This window comes from Rhinopithecus roxellana, chromosome 13 (assembly GCF_007565055.1).
Source record: "Rhinopithecus roxellana isolate Shanxi Qingling chromosome 13, ASM756505v1, whole genome shotgun sequence".
Taxonomy (NCBI): domain Eukaryota; kingdom Metazoa; phylum Chordata; class Mammalia; order Primates; family Cercopithecidae; genus Rhinopithecus; species Rhinopithecus roxellana.
In genome coordinates, this window is record NC_044561.1 from 100,789,932 (window position 1) to 100,812,126 (window position 22,195).

Here is a 22,195-nt window from a genome sequence, read left to right on the forward strand (position 1 = left end):
CCCGAGTCCCTCTGCACAGACCCTCCAGGCTGGCAGGGGAGCCTCAGAGCCCCGCAGATGTAGTTTCTCTGCTTTCTCATGGGAAGCCCTCCCAGGATCCCTGTCCCTTCCCTGCTTTCCCTGCTGGCTGATACCCACCCCTTTCCACCCTGCTCTCTTGCAAGTCTTTCTGTCTGGACCTTCATTCTCTAGAGCCACAGAGGAGGCCAGAGTGACTGCCCCCAACCCACAGGCTCTGAGATGGCTGCCACATTCTTCCCCAGGCTCCCTGGCTTGTATCCTGCCTTCTCTTGGCCCCAAGACTCAGACCCAGGTATCTGATACCTATATTATGGGACTGGAGGTCCTGTGAGGTTCAGGCTGGCAAAAAAGGGGTATTGTCCCACCTGCCCAGCCAGGAAGGAGAAAAGGGGGCCTGAGGAAGCAGGGTGGCCATTGTATATTTGAAGGACACTGAGTTGTGGGGAGGGGCTCTCAGGCCCAAGGATGGAGGCAGAAAGCCAGGCCAAGCAGGGTCAAGGGCATGCCGCAGGCTCTCAGGAGCGGGCCCAGCCCCATGAGCAGCAGCAGCAGCGCGTCCTGGAGGCTAAGTTGTCCTGAGACTCTCCCCATTTGCAGGAGTAGAGCCTCCTGCTGTCCTGGACCCTCACCGGCCCCCTGACTCTGGCCCCTGGTGAGAAGTTTCTGCTGTGGCAGAGTGCGACCTGCGGGCCTGTGGAGAGAGAGGGTGGTGGCTGGGCTTAGGGAAGTTGTCCACTGGCCTGCTTGCCTACAATGCCCACCTGCCAGGCTGTTGCCTGCTTACCTATGGAGTAGGTCGAAGGCGAGGAAGCTGACCAGAAGCAGCAGCAGGGCTGGGCCAGTTGTGGAAAAGACTGCCCGGATTGTCAGCCCTAGTGCCCCCAGCCCTAGGACACTATCCAGGAGCTGGGCCCAGTTAGGGCCCCAGGAGGACACACGTGGATGCACTGGAGTACCTGACCCCTCCCCAGCACCCAGGCCCCCAGGAGGAACTGGGATCGGATCCTCAAGGGCTTCGGGTCTGGGTAAGCAGAGCCGGGTCATGGAGGGAGGTGGAGGTGACAGGAAGAACTAGTGCTGAAAAAGATTACAGGAATGGGAGTTGGGGAAGGGGTAAGGCCCTGGCAGATACAAGGGTAAGCTCAGAGTGGGGACTTAGGCTCCTGCAGAGTCTCCCCCTCCCCCACACCCACCCACCAAACCCTCCTCACCTCCTCCCACTTTGGTCAGCATTCTGGGACTGGGCACCTGGGGCATTGTGACTTGTTGCCAGGTGGGGCCATGGGGTAGGGAGGGGGCTGCTCCTGCTGCTGCTCTAGCCTCATAAGCAGCTGGCGGCCTAGGTGGGGCTTAGCTGGGAAGTCAGGGATTTCTGAGAACTAAGACTCATCCTCTTGCCTTTGCTAATTCTCTGCCCTAGGGCCCTCCCTTGGGGATCTGAGTTGTCAGGAAGGCATTCTAACTCCATTACTATTTGGGCATCTGTCCAAGGGAGCGAGGTCTGCTTTCTTCTTCCTGTGAGTTTGCAGAGCTGCATGTCCAGGGGCAAGTCATTCAATATCTCTGTCCCCAGCTATCTTCCCTGTGGGTCCTTCTGGGGGATTTTTTAGGCCCGCAGTTCCATATTGCAGAGATGGGCTCTGCCAGGAGACTGCCTGAGGCGTCTGGGGCTGGGCTGTCACATAACCTGCTAAATGGGGGTGGGAGAGGAGGGGGCTATTCAGGCGTTCTAAGCACTACAGTTTATAGGAGGTATTATGCATACTGGGGTTCCAGTAATGAGGTAGAGGATATGAATTTAAGAGGACTATGACCTAGTAACCCCCATATTAGAGGTTAAGGTTACACTCTGAGAATGGAGTTATATGAACTTATAACTGAGAAGGGAGTTATATGAATGGAAAATGAATATATAATGAAGGGGTTAGTCACCTGGATTATCAGTATATCATATTACACTGATAATCTGTAAATGGGTGGTAGCCATGGGGGTCCAGCGCATCTCAGTTTAGTGACTTGAGAGGCAAGAGTGGAAATGTGTCATAATTAAAAGAACTTAATCTTTGCCTGCATATCACACTTTGAAGGAAAACTGGTAGGAGTGGCAAAAGGGGAGACAGTGGCTATACAGCCCCTAGGAGAGGAGGAGACAGAACAAGAATCAGGCTGCATATCCACCTCCAGCAGGCCTTGCCCAGAGACCAGTGTCACCAGCCCTAGCGACCATGCACTGATTGCCCTTGCTCTGGCTGTTCTTGCTTATCCAGCACTGGACTTTAGGAGTAGATTTGTCCATAATGGGATAGGGTATAACAGAAGATCCCAGAATTTTTTTTTTTTTTTTTTTTTTTTTTTTTTGCATTAAGTTCCAATTGTGTTTGTAAAGGAGCATTAAGGTCTAAGATTGCCAATTCCCTGAGCCTGATCAACCCTGGGTGCATCCATACAATTGCATTCCTGGACATACAGACCTGGGGAGCATGTCCTGATGCGTCCACCAAGATGAGGCTACTCCATATTGCAGGGCATGGGGGGATTGGAGAGACTAAAGCTCCTTAAAGATTTACTATGCACCAGGTGCTCTCCATGCATGTATAGGAGGGTTCTGTCTGTGATTTTCTCAGAGTTTATTTTTTATTCAACAATCATTTATTTAGGTGCTTCTTATGGGCCAGGCACTGTGCCAGATGGTGAGTGTATTAGGCCATTCTTGCGTTGCTATGAAGAAATACCTGAGACTGGGTACTTTATAAGAAAAGAGGCTTAATTGGCTTGCAGTTTTGCAGGCTGTACAGGAAGCAGGGTACCAGCATCTGCTTCTGGGGAGGCTTCAGGAAACTTCCAATCATGGCAGAAGGCAAAGGGTGAGTAGGAGCAAGGGAGAGAGTGGTGGTTGGGGGAATTGCCACACACTTAAACAACCAGATCTTGAGAGAATTCACTCACTATTTTGAGGACAGCACCAAGCCATGAGGTATCCACCCCCGTGACCCAAACACCTCCCATCAGGCCCCACCTCCAACACTGGGATTTGAGATTTCAACATGAGATTTGGACGAATATTCAGACTATATCAATGGGTCATAATTTCTAAAAATAGAATCTGAGATGGGGATACTTGTACACATGGTTTATTGAGGGAGTGCTCTCAGGAGGAAAACTTTTTTTTTTTTTTGAGACAGAGTTTCGCTCTTGTCACCCAGGCTGGAGTGCAATGGCACCATCTCAGCTGACTGTAACCTCCGCCTCCCGGGTTTAAGCGATTCTCCTGCTTCGGCCTCCCAAATAACTGGGATTACAGGCACCCGCCACCACACCCGGCTAATTTTTGTATTTTTAGTAGAGACAGGGTTTCACCATGTCGGCCAGGCTGATCTCAAACTCCTGACCTCAGATGATCCACCTGCCTTGGCCTCCCAAAGTGCTGGGATTACAGGTATGAGCCACCCTGCCTGACCAGAAGGGGAAGATTTTTAAAAATGAAGAGACTCTTCAGAATTGAAGGACATGATTCTCTAGACCATAAGTTTCCACCAATTCACAGCCCAGTAAGTGAAAAAGGACTAGCTAACACCAAGGCATATAATGAAATTCACATTAGCAGGGATAAAAAGACACTCCTAAGAGCTTCCATCATATAAAAAATCACATACATTGGATCTGAAGCAAGAATGGTATCACACTTCTAAACACCAATACTGGTGTTTACGAAGACGGAATGAGGGAGTGTATGTTTGTGTATCTGGATGTGCGTATTGAGGGAAGGGTGGTAGAAAAACTCTTTTTCATAGCAGAAATCCACAGATAACTACATATAGAAAAATCAAGAAATGCACAGTGGCTCACATCTGTAATCCCAGAACTTTGGGAGGCTGAGGCGGGCAGATCACTTAAGGCCAGGAGATCAAGACCAGCCTGGCCAACATGGTGAAACTCCATCTCTACTAAAAATACAAAAATTAACTGGGTATGGTGGCAGGCACCTGTAATCCCAGTTACTTGAGTGGCCGAAGCACAAGGGTCACTTGAGCCTGGGAGGCAGAGGTTGTAGTGAGCTGAGATCTTACCACTGCACTCCAGCCTGGACAACAGAACAAGAAATTGTCTTTAAAAAAAAAAAGAAGAAAAGAAAAGAAAAAAGAAAAAAGGAAATAGCAAGAAATCTAAGCATAGAGATAAATATAGGAGAAATAACAAAAAGAACTAAAAGTGCTTGGCTTGGGAAAGGCATAGAGCAGAGTCTTCCATTACAAGCCTAAATGTGATTTACCTTTAAAACTATATTGTAGCCTGGACGTCTATGGAAAACTGTATGAAGATTTCTCAGATAACTAAACATAGATCTACATTCAATTCAGCAGTCTCACTACTGGATATCTACCGAAAAGAAAATAAGTTATTATATCAAAAAGACACCTGAATACACAGTTTATTGCAGCACAGTTCACACTTACAAAGATATGGAACCTATCTAAGTGCCCATCAACTGATGAGTAAATAGAGGGAATGTGGTGTGTGTGTGTGTGGAATACTACTCAGCCATAAAAAAGAGTGAAATAATGTCTTTTGGATGGAACTAGAGGTCATTATTCTAAGTGAAGTAACTAAGGAATGGAAAGCCAAATACCATATGTTTTCACTTATAAATGGAAGCTAAGCTGTGGGTTTGCAAAGGCATACAGAATGGTATAATAGACATTGAAGACTCAGAAGGAGGAGGGTAAGTGGGGGTTGACAGATAAAAAACTACATGTTGCATACAATGTACACTACTCGGGTGATGGGTGCTCTAAAATTTCAGACTTCACCACTGTACAATTCTCCCTTGTAACCAAAAACCGCTTGTACCCCTAAAGCAATTGAAATAAAAATAAAAACTATGTTGTAGCCTGGATGATACAGCGAAATCTTGTCTCTGGAAAAAAAAAAAAAAATGGCTGGGAGCAGTGACTCACACCTGTAATCCCAGCACTTTGGGACGCCCAAGGCGGGCAGATCAGGAAGTCAGGAGATTGAGACCATTCTGGCTAACGCAGTGAAACCTCGTCTCTACTAAAAATTTCATGTGCCTCAGCCACTCAAGTAGCTGATGAAATTTTAACACAGTGAAACCCAGTCTCTACTAAAAAATTAGCCGGGTGTGGTGGCACGCGCCTGTAATCCCAGCTACTTGGGAGGCTGAGGCAGGAGAATCGCTTGAACCCAGGAGGCAGAGGTTGCAGTGAGCCTAGATCACACCACAGCACTCCAGCCTGGCAACACAGTGAGACTTCGTCTCAAAAAAAAAAAAAAAAAAAAAAAAAAACGTGGAAATTAGCTGAGCGTGGTCATATGGCCCAGATACTTGGGAGGCTGAGGTGGGAGGATCGCTTGAACCCAGGAATTCAAGGCTGCAGTGAGCTGTGATCACACCACTGCACTCCAGCTTAGGCTGTGGGAAAGAGAGTTTCTGGGGTGCCAGCTGAGTTAGTCTTGCCTATGTAAGACACCCATGGGAAGTCATGGGCGGCCTCTGAGGAGAAACGTCTCCCTATTGCCTTCATGTCTTTATGCCCGAGAGCATAACCACTCAGCGGCATTCCACAGGTTGCTCAGGCAGATAACACTCCCTTGAAGCAGTGGAGTATACTCAAACATCTTGGCTCCTCCTGAAACCCACTCCCACCTATTTAAGTCCTGATAAGTTAAAGTGTTTTTTTTTTCTGTTTTTTTTTTTTTTTTTTTTTTTCTGAGACGGAGTCTTTCTCTATTGCCCAGGCTGGAGTGCAGTGGCACGATCTCGGCTCACTGCAAGCTCCGCCTCCCGGGTTCACGCCATTCTCTTGCCTCAGCTTCTCGGGTAGCTGGGACTACAGGCGCCCGCCACCATGCCTGGCTAATTTTTTGTATTTTTAGTAGAGACGGGGTTTCACCGTGTTAGGATGGTCTCGATCTCCTGACTTCGTCATCCGTCCGCCTTGGCCTCCCAAAGTGCTGGGATTACAGGCGTGAGCCACTGCACCCGGCCAGTTAAAGATCTGAAGTAGTTTAGACACTCGCCTTTGCTCAAGGAAATTCATAGAAACCGGCAGTTCTCCTTCACTGATTAATCCTTTTCCTCATCGCTTCCTCCTCCTCCCATCTGCCCTAAGAACAAAGAGCTTGTAAACCAATAAATTGGGCGGAGCCTGAGAGCTCTGGGCCCTGAGCAAGCCTCCGATGCTCCGATGCTCCGATGCTCCGGTCCCTCCGGTCCATGGACCCGCCCTTTAAACGCTTATTCTGCCTCTTTCTAACTCCTTTGTCTCCGCCGGACTCAGGGTAACCGCTAGGTGGTATGGGGCTGTTTTCCCCAACATAGGCAACAGAGCAGAACAGTGTCTCTAAAAAAACAAAACCAAAACTATATTTTGTAGCATTTTGATAAAAATGACTTAGTTACAAAGAACAAATCAACAGTCATGCTGTGGAGATCAGGAATATTCCTTCCCAGGATAAATGAAACGTTATGTGGATATACTCTTGTGGCTTAAGATAAAATTACCAGTGACAGCATCAAATACCAGGGATAAAACTCAGAATGTTGTGAATCTCCTGCATTTCATGTGGAGGTGCTCTAAACTACCACGTAGTGCTTCTCAGCCTTTAACACGCGTATGTATCTCCTGGGGTTGAATCCTCTGGAGGTCTTGTTAAAATGCACATTCTGAGGCCAAGGTGGGAGGATCACAAGGTCAGGAGTTCGAGACCAGCCTGGCCAATATGGTGAAACCCCGTCTCTACTAAAAATACAAAAATTAGCCGGGTGTGGTGGCAGATGCCTACAGTCCTAGCTACTCAGGAGACTGAGGCAGTAGAATTGCTTGAACCCGGGAGGTGGCAGTTGCAGTGAACCGAGATCGGGCCACTGCACTCTAGCCTGGGAGACAGAGCGAGACTCTGTCTCAAAACAAACAAACAAACAAACAAAATGCAGATTCTGATTCAACAGGTCTGGGGCAGAGGTGCTTTTGTTTTGTTTTGTTTTGTTTTGAGACAGAGTCTCGCTCTTTCACCTAGGCTGGAGTGCAGTGGAGCCATCCCAGCTCACTGCAACCTCCACTTCTTGGGTTCAAGCGATTCTCCTGCCTCAGCCTCCCAAGTAGCTGGGATTACAGGCATGCACCACCACGCCCAGCCAAGTTTTGTATTTGTAGCAGAGACAGGGTTTCACCGTGTTGGCCAGGCTGGTCTCGAACTCCTGACCTCAGGTGATCTGCTCAGCCTCGGCCTCCCAAAGTGCTTGGATTACAGGCATGAGCCACCGCACCCGGCCTGTTCTGCATTTCTAACAAGTTCCCAGGGGATGCCACTGCTGCTGGTCTTCTGGTCTTTAACCACACTTTCTGAAGCAAGGCTCTCAAAGACCTTGATGTACGTAGGAGAGAAAGCTAGGGAGGACAGTTATTAGGGGAGAATGGGTGCGTGGGGAGATGCTACCCTGTGCATCCTGGTCCCATGTGAGGCTCCACCAATGCTCACCTACATCACAGGGAGTGAGTTCTGCTTTAGCATCCAGGCACAGGAGATTAGAGGCACAGGCAGGCAGTAGATTCTACTACTTTTAGTTGTACTGCTGGACACACAGTTTCCTTTCTTTTCCTTGATACTGTTTTATTCCATCTAAGTATGTAGGAGTAATAGGGCTGTGTTATGCTGTTTTCCCCACCTTTAATTCATCTGATTAATCTAGGAGCCCCCTAAGGCCCCATATTATCTCACTTTATCATCACAGCAACCCTGGGAGAAGGATACGGTTCCCATTTTACAGATGAGGAAACTAAGTCTCAGGGAAGTGAAACTACTGCCCAAGGATAGCCAAACAAAATACACATCAGAAGTGGGACGTGAAACGAAGCCTGTGTGTCACCAGAGTCACCTATCCTCTCCCCCTCCAACCACCTAACCACACCAGGGAGCTGGCAGGAGATTCCTAGCCCACCCCTTATATTAAAATCTCTTTTAGGCAGGTGCCACTATCCAGTCCTTTTCAGTAGCACCTAGTGAGACCACAAAAGATCTACCTGGCTCCTGGTAGATGAGATCTGGCTATACAGGTACCTGGGTTCAAACCTACCCCTCCGCCCCAGGAGCTATCACCTCCAGATCCTGATGCTTGTACCTTTGCAGTCCCAGGTAGCCAGTGGCAAGGGCCAGGGGTGGCAGCAGGGCTGGGAGTGGAGAAGAGTGTGAGAAGGTGCTGCGGGGCTCAGGAGACACAGCAGGGAACCAAGGGGTCCTAAGGGTTGCAATAGGGCAGAGGGGCAGGGAGTGCAGAGTGGTGGGAAGGGGAATGGGGGGTGGGTGCAGGAGACATAAGGGGTGGAACATCCTAGCCACACATGGTGGCTCATGTCTGTAATCCCAGCACTTTGGGAGGCCGAGGTGGGCGGATCACGAGGTCAGGAAACCGTGACCATCCTGGCTAACACGGTGAAACTCTGTCTCTACTAAAAATACAAAAAATTAGCCGGGCATGGTGGCGGGTGCCTGCAGTTCCAGCTACTCGGGAGGCTGAGGCAAGAGAGTGGAGTGAACCCAGGAGGTGGAACTTGCAGTGAGCTGAGATCCCACCACTGCACCCCAGCCTGGGAGACAGAGAGAGACTCCGTCTCAAAAAAAAAAAAAAAAAAAAAGAAAAAAGGTCTGCATCCTGCAGACCTGGCCCCTAAAAGATTGGTGAGAGGGTGCCAGCCGCTCCACCCTAGTCACTTTGGGAACTGGTCTTTCAGTTCATGGCCTGCCATGTCCTCTCCTGCAAAACCTGGCACTGTCAGGGAGGTCCTTTCAGCCTTGCTTTGTCCCCTCTAACCTTGAATATGTTATACACACACTTTATGAGAGCTGACTAGGGACCAGGTGGCTGTTCTAGGCTCTGAGGTGCAGCTGTGGACATTTGGGTACAAAGTTCTTCTGGCGGGGTACTTACCTCCTGCTGGGGGTGGGGAAACCTGAACAGCCGACTCGTAAGTGTAGCAAGATCATCTCAGTATTGAGTGCCTTTAAGATAATAATTTAAACGGGTGGGAGGATAGAGTGTGTAAAGTGAAAGAGTTTGTTTTAGTCAGGGTAGTCAGGGAAAGCCTTTGGGAGCAGGTGATGTTGAAAGGAAATCTGACTGAGAAGACAAACTTCATGCACAAGTGAAAAGGCCAGGAGGCTAGGTGGGCTGGTGCGTGGGAGGAGCAGCTAGAATGCCAGAGTGACTGAAGGGATGGGAGCCAGGGAATAGGGAGGCAGATGGAATGGGAAAGACGTGGGCAGGAAGAACTTGGTCATGAAGACCTTGCAGGTGAACCCATTGGGGACTTAAGCCTGGAGGAACTTGACACAATTTGCCTACTGTGTGGGGAAGGGCTTGGAGGGGGTGGGGGCTTCAGGAGGCTGAGATGTTCTGTTTCTTGTGCCCCCTCCTTCTTTCCTGAGAAACATGGATGGGTGTGGGGACCAGAGACCTGGAGGTGGCCAGTTTGGTCTTTGGCGGAAGGCTTAGCAGCCCACGGGACCTGTTCTGACTGCGGCCTCCCACCTTCGGGAAGCATCCGCGCTGCCCATCTGCCCCAGGGAGTCCCAGCTGTGCAGCGCTTCCCTGGATTGTCTCTTTGTCCTCCCATCCAGTGCCTGGGATGCGGCAGCGCTGTCGAGGCAGGGCGCCCCGAGGCGGGACCCAGTTGTTCGTGGGCCCTGTGGGGTCACTCCCTTTCGGGAGTCCTCTAGCTCTTCACCCTGTGTGAGTGGGGCAGCCCAGATGCCTTGAGGAGCTCCAGGACCGGTGCCTATGAGGTAGTCCCTGCCGGTGGTGGGCCCCAGTCCCAGACTGCGGTGCGCTATTTCTTTCTGGGGTTCGTGTGAGCGTGGGCCGCCAGAATGGTGCCGACAAGCTGATTTTGGGTGATTCTTACCATTTATACAGATAGTGGCCCCGCAAAAACATTTGCGCAGGGCCCCGCTTACGCCAGATGATTGCCGGCCACTTCTGGGCATCGCTTCTCACTTCTCGTGGGGATGGGAGCATCTCCCTGGAGGGCCCTTTGCAAAGGCCAAGCGCTGGCCAAAGGCACACCACTGGACGCATTTCCTTCCTTCTGGGGAGATGACCAGGAATGGAGGATCCAAAGGGGGTCTTGGAGGGAGGACGGAAAGGGCATCTCCGGATCTGGGCAGCCCCAGGGCTGCCGGCTCCCCGAGGAGGATGCGGGTTGGGGGCGAGGAGCTGGAGGGGAGGTCAGGGCGCGCATGAAGCTTTGGCTTCTCCACCCCAGCCCCAGCCCGCGGGCTATCGCTCCGGCTTCTCTCTCCGGGTTATGTAACCCCGGGACGGGACGTGGCAGCCGGGTGAGTGAGCGAAGGAGTAGGGGAGGGAAAGGAAAGGAGAGGAGGGGCGGGGCCGGGGTTGGTGATGGTGGTGGGAAGCGCCCTCACGCCGCCTCTTTTTGGGCCCCTTGGGTTGTCTTTCAGGAGGATTCCGGGACCAGCCCTCTCCCCAGGCGCCGGGTCGCCCCCCAGCCCCGCCCGCCGCCTCATTTTCCCTTCACTCTTTTCCCTCTTCTGTCCCACCCGCCCTGCCAGGGGGCCTCTGGCTCTGGATAGCTTTTCCTCTCGGGTTGTAGTTTCCTTCCCAAAGTTCTCAGCTTTGCTACCTCGCCCAAGTCAATAGCCTCTCTGAGCCTCAGTTTACCAGTTTGTAAAATGAAGTTTGATTGAGAGGCCACGTGTAAAACTCCTGAGGTAGCGCATGGTACAAAGTAGATGCCTGCTGCAGGCTGAGGGCCTCAAGGGGCTAAGTGAAATGGTGTGTGCCAGGCGGGGTGTCAGAGCCCCGGCAGCGACAGCTAGGAGTGGTTGGCTCCCGGGTGGTAAAAGAATTTACCAATAGCAATATAGGTTTGAAAAGTTTTATTAGATGGAAAGAACTCCACAGCAGAGCACAGCAGGGCGCTTCAGCAAGAGAGGCCTGAATTCACTTGCAGGGAACTGAAGGGTAATTTTGACCACATTAGTTATGTAAGTCATAGTAAACGATATTCTGAGTTCCTCAGATAAGGGGCTTTGCCTCCTAATGGTCTGCTTGATGACCACCAGGTGATCCTAGCTCTCCTCATTTTCCCGCTGATAAATATTTTGGGCAAATCTTTGACCCTTTGTATTTCTCCATGCTCATGTCTACTTGTCTGTTAGGATCCCAAGAAAGGGAAAATGGCACAGTGAAGAGGGGTGTCCAGTCTGTCTGGCTACTTCCTGCTGAAAAGGGGTGTTGAAACGATTAGTTGCATTTTTCCCTTTCCTGCTTTCTGTCATGAAGGGAATGAAGGGTCATGAAAAACTTGTTCGTGGAGGGAAGGCCAGATTCCAGCAAGAAGACCCATGAAAATGGAAGTTGCTGTTGCAGGCTGGTATTAGGATTGCATAGTCATCTGTAGGTGGAATCATTATAAACTGGAAGATATAAGTGTTAAAAGGCAGGAATTACAGGCATGCACCTCTGTGCCCACAAATTTTTGTGTTTTTAGTAGAGACCGGGTCTCACCATGTTGGCCAGGCTGGTCTCCAACTCCTGACCTCAGGTGATCAGCCTGCCTCACCTTGGTCTCCCAAGGTACTAGGATTACAGGTGTGAGCCACCACGTCTGGCCCCAGGGTTTCAATTTGTGTATTTATGCATGGCCTCCACCAGTCTAGCTTGGAAAAGGGCAGGGCTTTCAGGTAGTTCCATACATACAAAATTATTATTTCTTTTTATTTTATTTTATTTGAGACGGAATTTCGCTCTTGTTGCCCAGGCTGGAGTGCAGTGGCGCAATCTCAACTCACCGCAACTTCCACCTCCCAGGTTCAAATGATTCTCCTGCCTCAGCCTCCGGAGTAACTGGGATTACAAGCATGCACCATCACGCCTGGCTAATTTCATATTTTTAGTAGAGGCAGGGTTTCTCCATATTGGCTAGGCTGGTCTCAAACTTCTGACCTGAGGTGACCCACCCACCTCAGCCTCCCAAAGTGCTGGGATTACAGGTGTGAGCCACCATGCCCAGCTATTGTTTCTTATAATTTAGAAAACTTAACAGGTTTTATTACATTTTTTTTCATTCCTTTCAATGGAGAAGTTACCATAGGATCCTGTCTGCCCCTACCTCTGTTTGGGCTAGCACTGGCGGCCTGATATTGCCAATAGGTTCCGTGTTGGGGATAGCTTCTTCCCAGCTCTGTTATTAGGATTGGGAGCATGAGTTTCATCTGCCCATGCTAAAGACCACATGTGAGATTTTTTTTTTTTGGAGGGGGGAACATCAGGTAGTTAATACCACAAATATATCTTGCCAGGTTAAATCAAAGGTGACAGTTAAAGTCCGAAATTCTTGAATGAACTTAGAGGGATCCTGACTAAATGAACCAACTTGGATTGAATTTGCAAAAGATCAGACATGATCAGAAAAGGGACACGAACTCGGCTTGTTCCCAAATCTTCATTAGCCATCTCAGCGAGAGGCAAGCTATTTTGGGGATTTCTCTGAGGACTCTGTGCTGGTAGCATGTGTGACTCCCCTGAGAGTATGTGAAGGGGAGAAAGTATTTGGGTATGTGGGTGGGAGATTGACTAGGGAATGGAGCAGATGGAGAGGGTGTAGGTGAAGAGTGAGCAGGTTGAGGAGGGTATAATAGGCAAAAGGAAGGATCATCTAAAACATCAGAATCGGGGAGGGAGGAAGTTCCTTGGAAGCATACACGACAATTTTTATGTAATTTTGGGTTTGGGTTTGGGGATAAAGCAAAAAAGACCTGAACATATGGGACTTCTGAATCTTTTCCAAGGTTCTGGCAAAAAATCAGTTAAGTTGTAAAATAACATTGCAATCCAAAGTTTCATTAATTGGCCAAATTGATTGATTAGGGAGCTTGTATTGAACCCAAGCAATATTACAAACAAAGTATTTGCTTTTTAAAATCTTATTTATTTTTTATTTTTATTTTTTGAGACAGAATCTTGCTTTGTTGCCCAGGCTGGAGTGCAGTGGCGCCATCTTGGCTCACTGCAACCTCCACCTCCTGGGTCAAGTGATTCTCCTGCTTCAGCCTCCGGAGTAGCTGGAATTACAGGCACTCATCACCACACCCAGCTAACTTTTGTATTTTTTTTTTTTTTTTTTAGACGTTGTTTCGCTTTTTCGCCCAAACTGGAGTGAAGTGGCACCATCTTGGCCCACTGCAACCTCCATCCCCAGGTTCAAGCGATTCTCCTGCCTCAGCCTCCCGAGTAACTGAGATTATAAGTGCCCGCCACCACGGCCGGCTAATTTTTTTTCTTTTTTTTTTTTTGTATTTTTAGTAGAGACAGGGTTTTGCCATGTTGGCCAGGCTGATCTCGAACTCCTGACCTCAGGTGATCCACTCGCCTTGGCCTCCCAATTTGCTAGGATTACAGGTGTGAGTCACTGTGCCCAGCCAATTTTTGTATTTTTAGTAGAGTCGGGGTTTTGCCATGTTGGTCAGGCTGGTCTTGAACTCCAGACCTCAGGTGATCTGCCTGCCTTGGCCTCCCAAAGTGCTGGGGTTACAGGCATAAGCCATTGTGCTCAGCCTTATATGCTTATTTTTAAGAGTTTGTGGGTCAAAATGAGACCAATGGGACTATTTTTAAGGAGGCAATCCAAAGACGAGTTGGATGGAACTGAATTAATTGAACCCATGTTGGGTTTAGACAAGGAACTACAAGATCCCTGAGGCATCCCTGCGTAGAATTGAGATCAACCGCTTCCAGGACAAGGCTTATGGAGTGTTATGGAGCAATAAGTATTATGGAGCAATAGCTCTTTTGTCTTGGCCTTGGGGTAACACTGGGGGATGGCCCTTGGCCAGAAACTGTCAATCACCAAGCTGAGAACTCAAGCTGATTCACTGGCAGTCCGAAAACAGAAAAGAGCCCTAACCAGTCCCTCACCCCTAAGGGCAAGGACAGCCAGATATCCCTTCTCTAGGGCTTCAGGATCCCACCGAAGAGCTGCGTCCACGGGGACCGTCAGTTCCCCAAAGAGTAAAGAATCAGACCGTGGAAGGAAGCAGAGAGAAAAAGGAGGAGGGAAATCCCAGTGAAGTCCCTGTGTGGGCCACCAAGATGCCAGGCGAGGTGTCAGAGCTCCGGAACCGGGGAGTGGTTGGCTCCCGGGTGGTAAAATAACTTATCAACAACAGTATAGGTCTGAAAAGGAAAGTTTTATTAAATGGAAAGGACGCTGCAGCAGAGCGCAGTGGGCGCTTCAGCAAGAGAGGACTGAGCTCCCTGTGGGGAACTGTAGGGTAATTTGGACCACATTAGTCACCTAGGTCATGGTAAATGGTTACATTTGTCGATATTTTGGTGCCTTGATGTCAGCAAACGTTGCACAATGGGTCTTAACGTGCATGCATTACGGAAATGTACAGAAATTCTAGTTACTTATAAATTCTTGGGAAGGAAGCTTGGTACCAGATGTGGCTTTAGACAATAGGGAAGTGTCATGCTGAATTCCTCAGATACGGGGCTTTGCCTCCTATTAGTCGGCTTGATGGCCACCAGGTGATGTTTGGTTTCTTCAGTGTGGCTTTGTAGACTGTAAAGGCGCAGCACGCCAGTGAGGCTGGTTAGCCCCAGACGGCCGAAAGGAAGGGCAGAGTCGGCGGTCCCGAGACCTGGGGCGGCCCCTTGGAGGTCAGCCTCGCTCGCTCCTCCCGGCCCTCTCCTCCTCTCGGAGGTCCGAGGCGGGCAGCGGGCTGTGGGCGGGCAGGAGGCTGCGGAGGGGCGGGGGGCAGGAAGGGGCGGGGGGCTCGGAGCACTCGGCAGGAAGAGACCGACCCACCACCCGCCGCGGCCCGCGCGCCCCTTCCACTGAATCCCAGCCATGTGGGGGCTCCTGCTCGCCCTGGCCGCCTTCGCGCCGGCCGTCGGCCCGGCTCTGGGGGCGCCCAGGAACTCGGTGCTGGACCTCGCGCAGCCCGCGACCACCAAAGTCCCAGGCTCGATCCCGGCCCCAAACAGCAGCCTGGCACAGCTGCCCGCGGAGACGGCTAACGGTGAGTTCCCCGACCGCGGGTCCGCTCCCCCGCAAGCCGACTGCCCGTCCCCCCTGCCCCGTGGAGCGACCCTTCCCTAACACACGCGAGCACACGCACACTCACACCCCCACACACGTACACTCACACTCATCCCACACGCATACTCGCACCCACACGCGCACTCACACTCACATGCACATTCACACACGCACACACGAACGCGCGCGCGCGCGCACACACACTCACACTAACAGTGCACACACACTCACACTCACAGTGCACACACACATACACACACTCACACTCCCTCAACTCTCTGCTGGGAGCAATGGCTGCTGACTCGGCAGCCCCGTTCCCTGCCAGACCTAGTCAGCAGTCCCAGGACAGGCGCCAGTGGGATGCTGCCTCTTCCAAGCCCCAAACCTTCCCTTTTCACCAAAGACGAAACAGGCCAGAACCGGCAGGAGGGGAGACAGAGGGGTGAAAGCTCTCAAGGTGCAGAGCAAGATTGTGTAGGAGAGAGTTTGAAGGCGAGGGCTGGAGAGAAAGAACAAAAGGAAAGAAGGGAGAGCCCCTCGCTGAGGCTGCCGGGAGGATGGGGCAGAGCGGGAGAGGAAGGCAGCCTGACTTCCCAGATTTCCAGATGTGGAATAGGAGTGGAGAAGCGCAAGCGGATGGCACTCAGGGGCTTCTAGAGGAGGCAAGTGGAAGTGGGCCTTGAAGGGTGATGTCAGGAGAGTCTGGAGAGCGAGAGAGAGAGAGAGAGAGAGCGAGAGCGAGAGAGAGAGAGAGAGAGAGAGAGAGAGACCGAGAAGGAAGCGGCGGGCAAAGGCACAGGGGCACCAGATGCAGAAATGGGCAGCCTGTTCTGGAGGCAGCTGTGGAGCTTCGATGGGTACCCCCAACGCCTGCCCTGTGCAGAGCCTTGTGCTGAAGGGCAGGCGGGCAGGCGGGCAGGCGGGCAGGCAGGTAGGCGGGCAGGCGGGCAGGCCCAGCCCTGAAAACCTCAGCACCCAGGCAGACATGGATTCCAGGACAGGCCATCTGAACCCAGAGGGCAGACACAACAATGGAAGTGGCACAGGGGTTTTGGGGCATGATGTTGAGTCTGGAGCTGAGAAAGCCTCCTTGGAAAGGCATCTGGGCTGAGATGCAAACGAAGAATGGGAATTAGGTGAAAAAAATCAGAGGTGAGGGGTAGCATTACAGGGGAGGGGATAGCTAGTGCAGAGACCTGGAGGTAAAGTGCCAGACTCAGCTCTTTGGAGCAACCAAACAGTTTCTAGAGGCTGAGTGCAGCTCTCCATTGGATTAGAGGTTCAGAGAGGCTGGCCAAGCATGTAGTGACATCTGGGAGGAAAAGGAGGAGCCAAGGAAGTGACTGGAGAGGCAGGTTGGGGTCAGATTGCAGGCCTTTGATGTCATGTGAAGGCTGTTAGATCCTGGCAGTGTGGCCTGCTGTGGGCTCCACGCTGTGGGCTCGCATGTCTTCTTGGGCTGGCAGATCTTTCCATCTGGGTTTCATCATTCTTCCTTTCCCCATGCTGTGCGTCTCGGACCCCAAGGGACCTCAGAACAGCATGTCCGGATTCGAATAATCAAGAAGAAAAAGGTCATTATGAAGAAGCGGAAGAAGCTAACTCGCCCCACCCCCCTGGTGACTGCCAGGCCCCTTGTGACCCCCACTCCAGCAGGGGCCCTCAACCCCGCTGAGAAACAAGAAACAGGTACTTCCTCTCCAGGGGCCCAGCCCAGACTTGCAGCCCCTAGGGCACTTTGCCAACACAGCTCTTGGTCTCATGGGCACTGGCATGCCCCTTGCTTGCCTAGCACAGGAGCAAGCTTAGGCTCAGCTTCCCACCTGCCCTGGCTACCCTCCCTCTGGTCCTGTCTCACTGCTCTATCCCTGCCCCAGGCTGTCCTCCTTTGGGTCTGGAGTCCCTGCGAGTTTCAGATAGCCGGCTTGAGGCATCCAGCAGCCAGTCCTTTGGTCTTGGACCACACCGAGGACGGCTCAACATTCAGGTCAGTAATCCTGACTCAGAGCCATGGTCTCAGGGTAGGGAAGGCAGCCCCTGGGAGCGTCTCTCCTGCCTCCTGTCTGTCCTGGCCTGCCCTACTCTGTCCACCTGAGCCTGACCACCATGTCCTGTGTCTGCAGTCAGGCCTGGAGGATGGCGATCTATATGATGGAGGCTGGTGTGCTGAGGAGCAGGACACTGATCCGTGGTTTCAGGTGGACGCTGGGCACCCCACCCGCTTCTCGGGTGTTATCACACAGGGCAGGAACTCTGTCTGGAGGTGAGGCAGACTAACCCTAGGTCAGGAGGTCACAGAAGGACTCGGGTGGGAGTCCTGGAGGCACTGATGATCTCTCTCCACCTCTCCTGCCAGGTATGACTGGGTCACATCATACAAGGTCCAGTTTAGCAACGACAGTCGGACCTGGTGGGGAAGTAGGAACCACAGCAGTGGGATGGATGCGGTGAGTGGCCCCACTGTGACTGGGCCCTCCATACTGGGAGTTGGGCACCCAGTCCAGGCTAGGCTGAGGCTCCTCTGAGGACAAGGAATAGATGCCTGCTTGGGCTTTCAGGGGGGTGGGGCTTGTTGTCAGGAGGGTGGCACACAACAGGCACCATTGGGAGCCAGCTGCTTTAGGACATGCCCACATCCTCCCCAGATAATGCCATCACAGGGTGGATGCTACTTCATGGTACAGCTTCCTCCTGGCATGCCCCTTCTGGCGCAGGGCCACTCGTCCACATCACTTCTTGCCTCCTTGTGGTTCTGACTTCCGTGTCTCATGGAACCTCTTTTTACCCCAGGCTACAATGTGGAGTCCTGGCCAGCTCTAGGATTGGTTTCCCCTGAGTCACGTGGCCAAACTGGTCTAATGAACTGTGTCCAACCAGAGAGCAGGGCTGCCTAGGGCTGCCCATTGGCAGGGGCTGTGGGCTGGGGTCTGTGTTTGATCCACAGTACAAGTCTCTAGCTGAGCCCACTAAGGTGGGGAGACAGTGAGCTTGGAGGTCTGAGCTCCTTCCCTGGGTCCTGGGTCAGGCTTCTGGGGTTTGAGCAGCCACAACAGAGAACTTGGCTGCCCCCAGGTATTTCCTGCCAATTCAGACCCAGAAACTCCATTGCTGAACCTCCTGCCGGAGCCCCAGGTGGCCCGCTTCATTCGCCTGCTGCCCCAGACCTGGCTCCAGGGAGGCACACCTTGCCTCCGGGCAGAGATCCTGGCCTGCCCAGTCTCAGGTAGGCAGTCAGGCCAGGGCTGGTTGGGCAGGGCCTGGATGCAGGGTGCATCCTTCACTGTGGACACACCCTTTACCATAAACTCAACCTCCACCAGACCCCAATGACCTATTCCTTGAGGCCCCTGCACCAGGATCCTCTGACCCTCTAGACTTTCGGCATCACAATTACAAGGCCATGAGGAAGGTCAGATATAACCCCTATGACCTGGGAAGGAGGACCCACCCATCTCATGTCCCCTTCCCACCAGGACATAACCTGCTGTCACTGTGCTTGTTTGCCCCCGCCACCTCCTGATGTCTCAACCTTCTCTCCTGTGGACCCCTAAGCTCTGTCCCACTTTCCCTTATTTTGGTGCCTCCCCTGTCCTGCCCCTTCCTCCTGGCTCTGCTGCCGCTCCCCTACTGTGCCATGATGGGATACCCCTTCTGTGCCATCGCTGACTTTTTAAGTCTTTCCATGGCACACGTGATCTGCCCCGGGCGTACCCCTCCCATGCCTCATGCCATGCTACACTGTGCCCGCCAGCTGATGAAGCAGGTCCACGAGCAATGCCCCAACATCACCCGCATCTACAGCATTGGGAAGAGCTACCAGGGCCTGAAGCTGTATGTGATGGAAATGTCGGACCAGCCTGGGGAGCATGAGCTGGGTACTGGCAAGGGGAGTGGGGAGAGGTAGGCACAGGGCAGGGTCCTGGGCATGAGCCCACTGCAAGCCTCCATGTGTCCCCAGGGGAGCCTGAGGTACGCTACGTGGCCGGCATGCATGGGAATGAGGCCCTGGGGCGGGAGTTGCTTCTGCTCCTGATGCAGTTCCTGTGCCATGAGTTCCTGCGAGGGAACCCACGGGTGACCCGGCTGCTCACCGAGATGCGCATTCACCTGCTGCCCTCCATGAACCCTGATGGCTATGAGATCGCCTACCACCGGGTAGGCCACCCAGCATGAGGGTCACTCTGTCCTTCTGCCCTGGTGCCTGGACCTGCTCAGCTTGAACAAGCCCCTTCCCTGGCAGGGCTCAGAGCTGGTGGGCTGGGCCGAGGGCCGCTGGAACAACCAGAGCATCGACCTTAACCATAATTTTGCTGACCTCAACACACCACTGTGGGAAGCACAGGATGATGGGAAGGTGCCCCACATCGTCCCAAACCATCACCTGCCATTGCCTACTTACTACACCCTGCCCAATGCCACCGTGAGTATTCTGAAGGCAGCAGTGGAGGGCTGTGGGGGGCGGACCTTGTCTCTGTCTCCTGCCCCTCCTGACCTGCCCCATCCAGGTGGCTCCTGAAACACGGGCAGTAATCAAGTGGATGAAGCGGATCCCCTTTGTGCTAAGTGCCAACCTCCACGGCGGGGAGCTCGTGGTGTCCTACCCATTTGACATGACTCGCACCCCGTGGGCTGCCCGCGAACTCACACCCACACCAGATGATGCTGTGTTTCGCTGGCTCAGCACTGTCTATGCTGGCAGTAATCTGGCCATGCAGGACACCAACCGCCGACCCTGCCACAGCCAGGACTTCTCCGTGCACGGCAACATCATCAATGGGGCTGACTGGCACACAGTCCCCGGGAGTATGTGCCTGAGGGTGGAGTTAGCCCTGGCCCCGTAGCCCCTGCCCTGATAAGACAGCCTGCAGTTGCGTACAGTGCTGGCATCAGTTCCCACCCTGAAGTGTCCCTCAGAGAAGGGAGGGTAGCGGGAAGATGGGACTGCATCCTGCCTGCGTAGGCACCAGTGTCTGTGGTACCCTTAGGCATGAATGACTTCAGCTACCTACACACCAACTGCTTTGAGGTCACTGTGGAGCTGTCCTGTGACAAGTTCCCTCATGAGAATGAACTGCCCCAGGAGTGGGAGAACAACAAAGACGCCCTCCTCACCTACCTGGAGCAGGTCGGATCTGCATCCCAGTCCCCAGCCTGCCTGAATCACTCCTGCTGTCCATGTAGCCTACAGCTCCTACCAGGGGTTCTTTTTTTTTTTTTTTTTTTTTTTTTTTGAGACGGAGTCTTGCTCTGTCGCCCAGGCTGGAGTGCAGTGGCGCGATCTCGGCTCACTGCAAGCTCCGCCTCCCGGGTTTGCGCCATTCTCCTGCCTCGGCCTCCTGAGTAGCTGGGGCTACAGGCGCCCGTCACCGCGCCCGGCTAATTTTTTGTATTTTTAGTAGAGACAGGGTTTCACTGTGGTCTCGATCTCCTGACCTTGTGATCCGCCCGCCTCGGCCTCCCAAAGTGCTGGGGTTACAGGCGTGAGCCACCGTGCCCGGCCCAGGGGTTCTTCTAAGGTCCAGCTGAGCATTCAGACTCACAAGATGCCATGGGCCATGCTTGCTATCAGATTGTCTCGGAAGCACACGGGACAGGAAGTGCAGCTGGCTGGCAGCCTGGCACCATGTTAGAGCCGGTGGGAGGAGCCTCCATTGCAGTCTAGGTGGTGGTCCATGGCGCTGCCCCAGAGCTGTCCTCAGAAGAGACTCATGTGAGGCAGGTGCAGGAGCTGTCCTGGCATAGAAGCTTCATGTTCCATGGAGCTCATAACCCTTGTAATGGCTCCATAAGCAGAGCTTCCAAAGCTTCTACCAAAGACAAGCCTAATAACCTGGGAAAGCCCAAGGATAGATAAGCCTTCCTACAAGGTATTTATCGTTTTCTTAGTCCAGATGTGATTTATCAATCAAGATTTCTTTTTTTTTTCCCAGAAGTAGTGTCACCTAGGCACATAGTAGACCTACCACTTTGATCAGGTTTGCAGGGCAACAGCAAGTTAACTAAATGTCACGTTCTCCTGCAGAAGGAGAAGGGCTCTGATAACCTGTTCCCACACAGGTGCGCATGGGCATTGCAGGAGTGGTGCGGGACAAGGACACGGAGCTTGGGATTGCTGATGCTGTCATTGCTGTGGATGGGATTAACCATGATGTGACCACGGGTGTGTTTAACTGGGAGGGCAAGGGAAGGGGCTGGAGGGCTGGAGGCCCAGGAAGAAGCAGAGGATCATTGATTGGGTCCTGATCATGTCCTTCACTCTCCTCAGCGTGGGGCGGGGATTATTGGCGTCTGCTGACCCCAGGGGACTACATGGTGACTGCCAGTGCCGAGGGCTACCATTCAGTGACACGGAACTGTCGGGTCACCTTTGAAGAGGGCCCCTTCCCCTGCAATTTCGTGCTCACCAAGACTCCCAAACAGAGACTGCGCGAGCTGCTGGCAGCTGGGGCCAAGGTGCCCCCGGACCTTCGCAGGCGCCTGGAGCGGCTAAGGGGACTGAAGGATTGATACCTGCGGTTTAAGAGCCCTAGGGCAGGCTGGACCTGTCAAGATGTGAAGGGGAAGAGTAGAGAGGGAGGGACAAAGTGAGGAAAAGGTGCTCATTAAAGCTACCGGGCACCTTAGCTCATCTTCGTGTTGTCTCTATGCCCCAGGTCCTCCCCCTGGGATGGGCCTCAGTTCCTACTCTGCACACTTGCACACTCTCATCCATTGGCTTCTGAACACATTGTGTGAAAAGAGGATCCCACCTGGGCTCTTCTTGAACCAAGGGCCTGGCAGAGCAACTCATTTCTGCTGATCAGCTTCTGCTACTGGTACCATTATGGTGCTGCCAGGCATTCTGTAAGCACCTGCTCATTGCCAGGTATGCAAGGAATCAGGATCAGCAGTGCCTGCACTCAAACTCCTAGGGCTCCTAGTCAAGGGAAAGGACAGTTCAGTATATTATGAGGCATGCTAGGGTGGAGGCTAGGTGCCGTGGGAGTGCAGGGGAGCTGCACACGTGAAATACAGCATTGCAGATCAACAGGACTCGGCAGTCAAGGATGCAGTAGAGGTAGTAGCTCTAGAAGTTCATGCGGGAGTTGGGC

General features: G+C 52.5%; 2 protein-coding genes across 2 annotated transcripts; one reads left to right on the forward strand and one right to left on the reverse strand.

Moving 5' to 3' along the window:
- Positions 1–420: 420 nt before the first annotated feature.
- On the reverse strand, positions 421–1,239 carry C13H20orf141 (chromosome 13 C20orf141 homolog). Its single transcript, XM_010378998.1, has 2 exons — positions 806–1,239; positions 421–712 (listed from the first exon to the last, which is right to left on the reverse strand). Exons 1-2 carry the CDS (start codon positions 1,063–1,065, stop codon positions 475–477), a joined length of 498 nt encoding a protein of 165 aa, XP_010377300.1. The 5' UTR covers positions 1,066–1,239; the 3' UTR covers positions 421–474.
- Positions 1,240–14,838: 13,599 nt separating this feature from the next.
- Positions 14,839–21,727, forward strand: CPXM1 (carboxypeptidase X, M14 family member 1). The gene is made up of 14 exons (XM_010378999.1): positions 14,839–15,084; positions 16,632–16,793; positions 16,982–17,091; positions 17,228–17,367; positions 17,461–17,551; positions 18,177–18,327; positions 18,425–18,513; positions 18,856–18,979; positions 19,063–19,259; positions 19,345–19,524; positions 19,610–19,907; positions 20,090–20,229; positions 21,162–21,264; positions 21,370–21,727. Exons 1-14 carry the CDS (start codon positions 14,913–14,915, stop codon positions 21,609–21,611), a joined length of 2,199 nt encoding a protein of 732 aa, XP_010377301.1. The 5' UTR covers positions 14,839–14,912; the 3' UTR covers positions 21,612–21,727.
- The last annotated feature ends 468 nt before the right edge of the window (positions 21,728–22,195 follow it).